The sequence below is a fragment of the Carassius auratus genome, unplaced genomic scaffold (genome assembly GCF_003368295.1).
Source record: "Carassius auratus strain Wakin unplaced genomic scaffold, ASM336829v1 scaf_tig00017303, whole genome shotgun sequence".
NCBI lineage: Eukaryota > Metazoa > Chordata > Actinopteri > Cypriniformes > Cyprinidae > Carassius > Carassius auratus.
Window position 1 is genome coordinate 28,436 of NW_020524770.1, and position 7,009 is coordinate 35,444.

The following is a 7,009-nucleotide window of genomic DNA, read 5'->3' on the forward strand; positions in this document are numbered from 1 at the left end:
TCATTATTCTTAAAAATATATATAATTAAAAAAATAATGAAGCAAACAAATTTTTCTAGAAATGGTTGTGATTTTGTAATGCAATAAATAAAAAGTGTCTTTTAGTGTTTGCATGTTACATTTTCCTTTATTGTTGCACTACCATTAACAAGTTTTACTTTTTATTCAGCAAGGATGCATTAAATTGACACTGAGTTGAAAGTAAAGATTGCAATGTCACAAAAGACTTCTATTTCAAATAAATACTGTAGAAAAAAATCTATAATCAGAAATGTTTCTTGAGCAGCAAATCAGTATATTAGAATGATTTCTGAAGGATCATGTGACACTGAAGACTAGAGGAATGATGCTCAAAATACAGCTTTGTGCACAGTAATAAATAAAAATTGTATACATATTAAAATATAAAAGAGTTATTTTGAATTGTAATAATATTTCACATTATTACTGATTTTGCTGTATTTTTGGTAAAAATAGTACAGCCCTGCTCAGGATTCCTTACCAAACTCGTGGTATTTTCAGTGTTGTATCAGTCTAGCAGAAAAAATAAATAAATCAAGACACGAGCCAAAGGTCAGAGATCAAAGCATGGGCCGAGGCCTTTATTTCCAATGATAGACACACAAGAGGCAAAGCAGTCACTTTTGCTTTCCAGCTTTCTTGGTGGTCCTCTGAGCAGGCGCAGGGCAGAGGTCATGAGCGGGGCTTGCCCTCCTTCAGCTGCTGGCAGCCGGGGCGGATGGGGCAGCCGGAGCGGGAACGGGAGCTGGGGCGGGATTGGGAGCAGGACTGGGGTTTGGGTTGGGTTTGGGAGCCGGGTCGGGGACGGTGAAGCAGCCCCGTTTGTGCCACTGCATGTCCCGCACACGCCGGACGGACTGCAGCTGGGGTTCTGTGGCTCCCCAGTCGTTCCAGTGCTTGTATTCGCCATGTTCAAACACGAACTGACGCCCGCGGTAGCCTGGGTACATGTAGCCCACCCACCTGAGGAAACAAATTCAGGCATACTTGACTGTGGAAATAATGTCAGAAAAAAATCACTATCATTAAGTACATTTTAAAGATACTGTATGTACACTCTTTAAAATAAAAGTTCCAAAAGCAGGATTTCGCAAAGAACCTTTCAAAGAACAGTTCTTAAAAGAACCATTTTTGCTTCTTAGTCTGAAGAATGTTTTAATAATCACTGTATTGCATTAAAAAGAACATTCTGTGCAATGGAAAGGTTCTTCATGAATCCATCAACGGCAATAATTTTAAGAATGAAGGACCGTTTTTTGCTTCTCAAAGAACATTTCAGAAATCAGATTTTAAAAGAACAATTTGATAATCTAAAGAGCCTTTTTGAAAGCGGAAGAGAGTGATTGCTTGTAGATTTACTTGCTCTTCTAGAAGTCAACATGAAACAGTATTTGAATCCGAACCTTTTGTGATGTTATAAATGTCTTCATTGTCACTTTTTTATCATAATGCATGTTTCTGTCAAATTTCTATCAAAAAAGAAAACATTTTAAAGGTAGGTTCTTTCAAATAACATGCACTGATGACCAGGAAAATGTTTTTAGGAAGGAAAAAGAGTGCATTTTGAGATCACATTGACTTTAAAGGGGAAATCATGGCCTAGTGGTTATGAGTTTGACTATGAGTTTGAGTTTGTGTTCACGGTGTGTGTGTGTGTGTTCACGATGTGTGTGTGTGTATGTGTTCAGGATGTGTGTGCTCTTGTTTTGTGTCATATCAGGACACAACTCCGTATAATGACATGGGTTTGACACAGGTATTACAAGGAGAGGGTGACTTATGAGGACATAACCCATGTCCCCATTTTTCAAAACGCTTATAAATCATACAGAATGAGGTTTTTTGAGAAAGTAAAAATGCACAAAGTTTCCTGTGAGGGTTAGGGTTAGGTGTAGGGTTGGTGAAGGGCGATAGAATATACAGTTTGTACAGTATAAAAACCATAACGCCTATGGGATGTCCCCACTTTTCACAAAAACAAACGTGTGTGTATGTGTGTGTGTGTGTGTGTACGGTGTGTGTGTGTTCACTGCTGTGTGTGTGCACTTTGGATGGGTTAAATGCAGAGCACGAATCCTGAGTATGGATCACCATTTCATCACCATACCATTTCTGTATGTCACTTTTTTAAATATACAGACTGTTTGTAATCAATAAAATCAAGCTTCACTTATGGTCTTTGGATATCAGCGGCAAGAAAACAATCTCGAACAAACTCTCAAACTCACGTTCCGTTGACAGCTTTGGCACTGGCCACTCGGTCCTGGAAGCCGTGCACCCACAAGCTGGGAATGTCATCATCCACGATTTCCATCTTTCTCCCGGCAAAGCTGCAGTTCTCGAACAGATGTAGTTTGTGGTCTGCGCTGTCCTAGTAATGGAGCGTAAACACGAGACTCAGTGGGCCGTGACGGGAGAGCAGATCTTTAATCAGGTGTGAACGTGTCTCTCACCACTCTCAGAGGTCTCATGGACAGGAGGAGGGAGCTGCTCTGGCTGTTGGTCCAGGTGGACCAGCGAGGATATTCTCCCTTCTCCAAAACAAACTGCTCTCCCAGAAAGCCCTTCTTCTCAAAGGCGACCCATCTATGACAAGATCATCAAGATCAGGATGGATAAATGGATGATTCCTTTTGATTAAAGCAGGGATTCACAAACTTTCTTTGTCAGCCAAACCTCTTTCAAAAATAAATATTTATTTGAACAACCCCTGCGATCTTAAATTTCAATAATATAACAATATATTTGCCTTTTGACAATTTTCTGATGATAGTTAATGGTCACGTGACGTAGGTAAAGCGGTGTTATTTTAGTTATACTATCATAACTATTACTTCTTATAGTTTTGGTCATTATTTTTAGTTAGATTTTATCTTTATATTTTTATATTAATGTTCATTTTAAAGATTTTGTTTTTTCTCTTTTTTATTTTTTCAAATTTTTTATTTTTATTTTTATCTTTATATAGCTTTAGGTTTACTTACTTAGAGACATTTTAGTACTTAAATGAAAATGAGAAATGTGTATTTGGTAACTAGTTGAAATGTAATTTATTTTAAAGTTTTTCAAATTAGTTTTTTAATTTAATTGAAAAAAAGGTTTTTTGTATTCTCTTAATTGTATTTATTATTAATATTATTATTAATTTTTAATTATTTATTTTTTTGTATGTTTTTATTTTTAGTTAAGGACAATAACCCTGAGTTAAACATATACAATATTTAGGTATTTCAGATATTTTTGATCTTATTTTATTTATTTTTATTTTTGGACATGAAGACCCACTATATAATATAATTCTAACATAATTAAAACGATATCTAAATTAAATTCGGAAACTGAAGCTGTTATTTACATTTATTAAATGTCCATATAGATAAATTAATAAATCACAGTTCATTTTGTGATTCCAGCTGTTTTAAGAACTGCTTGTTCTAAATGAACGTTATAGAGAATAAAAAATAAATATTGCATCTTTATATTTTTATTGTATTTTTGCTTTTTTATTCAGTTAATTATATTATATTATTAAATTTATGCATTTAGCAGACGCTTTTATCCAAAGTGACTTACAGTGCATTCAGGCTATCAATTTTTACCTATCATGTGTTCCCGGGTGAATTTTATTATATTATATTATATTACATTACAATACATTACATTATATTAAGTAGTCAGTCCATTGATTTGTATGTTACAAGAACACTCTGAACATTCTTCATTCCTTCTTTTGTGGTTGTAGATAATGTGGTTTGACAGTAGAAAACATACTCACGGGCAAGACTCAACTATAATTGATCCAACTTTTTCCAGGTTCTTCTCAATCAAGTCCTTGCATTCTGCCGACAGCTCGACCTTTTTTCCACGGAAGTTCTCGAATTCAAACAGTGAGACCTGTGAAGATGATTCGACACATTTTAAGTCATAAACTGTTTGTCATAAACTCTTTCATTCATGAAAAACGAGGAGAGTTTTTGTGTAAATTATTTATAAAATCATTAATGCAAATTGTCATTCATTTTAACAAAGAACTTCATTCAACAGCAATAAGATTAAATGAAGAACAAGCGGAGACATTTGCAGTTCAGAATTTTCTTTCTCAAGACAACATCTCAAACTGTTCTCAGATTTGTCAGTATCAAAGTCTGCAATCAGAATTTAAGAGATGTAAAAGGAAAAGTTCACCTTAAATTGAAAATGTACTCCCCCTCAGGTCGGTCATGTAAGATGTAGATGAGTTTGTTTCTTCGACAGATTTGGAGAAATGTAGCATCGTTTGTTTGCCATTGGATCCTCTGTAGTGAATGGGTGCCGTCATAATGAGAGTCCAGACAGCTGATAAATAATCCACATGTAATCCATATTTTTTTCGGTTCTTTAAACCGTTGCTTATGACCAACATTTGAATCTAGAATCTATTAATTATGCTTCCTCCAGTGAAAATGTACAGTTGTCCTTATGTTGTCCTCTCACTTTAAAATCCATTGACATATTTGTTTTGCTTGCAAATGTGCTTAATCTCTCTGTGCATATTTCTCTCCTGATTCACACAAGATCACTTTTCAATGGTTTCAAGCAATGGTTTTTTCAAATGGTTTCAAGCAATGGTTTGAAATTAAAAATGTAAAACACGCAACTTTTGGCTTTCTCAAGACGTTAACTGATGGACTGGAGTTGTGTGCATTACTTGTGCATTATTGTGATGTTTTTATCAGCTGTTTGGACTCTCATTTTGACGGCACCCATTCATTGCTGAGGATCTATTGGTGAAACAGTGTTGTAATGACACATTTCTCAGAGTCTGTTCTGATGAAGAAACAAATTCATCTATATCTGAGATGTCCTGAGGGTGAGTACATTTTTACATTCCTTCATAGATAAATACTCTTACTGTGTGTCAGCTATTGGCTTGTTGTGTCTGTTTTTGCAAGAATCCATTTAGTCTCAGGATCTATAAAAGAGTTTCCTCTGGGCTTTTTGTCTGTGAAAAAGAACTGTGTAAATGAGAACCTTGTAAACCGCTCCTGCTCCTCCTTGGCTCTTCCCAGCGACCTGCTGATCTGGGACTCCCTGCTGATCCGACATCTCTCCACCTGGCAAAACACAAACACACATCAGAGATGAGGAAAAAAGACATTCACCAGCTATTGCTGCATGAGCGCTAAAAACACGGGAAGATTAAATACATTTTATGCATTTAGCAGAAGCTTTTATCCAAATCGACTTAGTGCATTCCGGCTATCAATTTTTACCTATCATGAGTACAAATAACTTAAATTAAATGTTAAAAAAACAAACAAAACAATAAATAAACAGGAGATTTAATCTAAAGTGGATGGCTACAAAGTACATTTGGACACTTATAAATACATAAATATTGTTGCATTAGATAACAAAACAAAACTAAACAAAAAAAGAGGCATTTATTTTGAAAAAAAAAACATGCATAATCATGCAAAATATTCATAACTGATATGAACAGTATTTTATTTATTATTATAATTATTATTCTTTTTACAAAACACAACTTGCATTTCCCCAAAATTAAACAGGTAAACGTATCTTAAGCAGCAATTTATAAAACTGAAATTAAACAAGTTTCATTCGTTGTTTTAAAAAAATGTGTTTGGTAAAACAAAACAAAACAAAACAAAACAAAACAAAACAAAAAATGCTGACTGGAAAAGCATTCAAAAGAGACACAATTAAACTTGGCTTATTATGCTCAATGTTTTACATATCTATTGTGTTTGTAAAAATGTTCTTAGTCGGATGGCAAAAATAAAGCAAAACAAAACAAATAACACAATGCTAATGCATCTTTCTTTTCAATTCACAAAAAAAGTTTTAAACTAAAACAATAGATCTAGCGATTACAATGAAGACAAAAACATTGCTTTAGCAATAACATTAGTCTTGATCAAGGAAAAATCTCTCTAAAAATGATTTTCTTTTCTCTTTTACATCAATTTCTGTATTTAAGTTACACTGTAGGTATCAAATTAAACCTAAGACAGATTTCTATGACAAAGATATTTAGTTTCTTTTTTTTCTGCCAGCACACATGAAAAGTATGTCTTCAGATAACATATCTTTACCTGTTTCTCCCGTCCTTCTCTTTCAGCAGTTCTCACCCCTCCACTCTCTCTCAGCGTGCGTGTGTATGAGTGTGTGTGTGTGTATGTGAGGAGTGTGTATGGAGGTGAGGGTGTATGGTGGAGGGGACCCGGGGGGTATTTATGGTTTAATTCCGTCCACAGCAGCAGAAATGGGTTGGGCATCGATTGCTGTTGATGCAGCAAGTCTGTCGTTCGAATTTGTGTCCATCAGACTGCCTCTCAATAGGCTGTGAGTTGGCAGGAGTTGCCCGCAGCCACCAGCTTGCTCTGCTGCCAGCGTGGGTACAGCGGGCACCGACAGGGCACGAGCCAAGAGGATTCAGACAGGATCAGCTGCTGTCATCACAACATTGCTCACTATCCCCTCTCTCTCTCTCTCTCTCTATGGTCTCACTGCCTCTCTAAGCCCAGAACAACGCCACAGATCTGGGAAATTCATCCTCATTTGATGGATTCTCTAAATTAGTGATTGTTTACTCGAGAAAAACATGCATGTTAAAAAAAGAAAAAAAGAAAGAAAATCTTTTGAAATTAACAAATCAATAAAAAAGGCTTACTTTTGGTTTAAAATGTAGTTAAATGTAACTTAAATTGAATTTGATGTAAGTAAATGTATATCCAACACTACCCACTATATGCACACTATATTAAATCCAACATATTTAAATTCAACATACTGCATTTATAATGCACCTTTAAAAAAAGCAAATCAATTACTATTTAATTTAAAAAACAAACAAACTTTCAATTTAATGATTTCAACATTTGAAATCATTAAATAAATTGAAAATGGCTTAATTTTTGTATAAAATGTAGTTAAATGTATCAATGAGTTAATATTTATATATTTTTACATTTAATTTAAATTG

The 7,009-nt window shown here is 34.7% G+C and overlaps 1 protein-coding gene across 1 annotated transcript; it reads right to left on the minus strand.

Moving 5' to 3' along the window:
* Nucleotides 1-574: 574 nt before the first annotated feature.
* Nucleotides 575-6,238, minus strand: LOC113075620 (beta-crystallin B3-like). The gene is made up of 6 exons (XM_026248302.1): nt 6,120-6,238; nt 5,032-5,114; nt 3,797-3,915; nt 2,475-2,607; nt 2,250-2,392; nt 575-984 (listed from the first exon to the last, which is right to left on the minus strand). The coding sequence occupies exons 2-6, from the start codon at nt 5,104-5,106 to the stop codon at nt 717-719; spliced, it is 738 nt and encodes a 245-aa protein (XP_026104087.1). The 5' UTR covers nt 5,107-5,114; nt 6,120-6,238; the 3' UTR covers nt 575-716.
* Nucleotides 6,239-7,009: the final 771 nt, after the last annotated feature.

Coding starts and splice junctions, on each gene's coding strand:
- LOC113075620 (XM_026248302.1), bottom strand. CDS start 5,106: ATGTCGGATCAGCAGGGAGTCCCAGATCAGCAGGTCGCTGGGAAGAGC. Junction 3,916..5,031: donor GAGCAGGAGCGGTTTACAAG/GTTCTCATTTAC, acceptor TCATCTTCACAG/GTCTCACTGTTTGAATTCGA. Junction 985..2,249: donor GCCAAAGCTGTCAACGGAAC/GTGAGTTTGAGA, acceptor TTGTTTCCTCAG/GTGGGTGGGCTACATGTACC.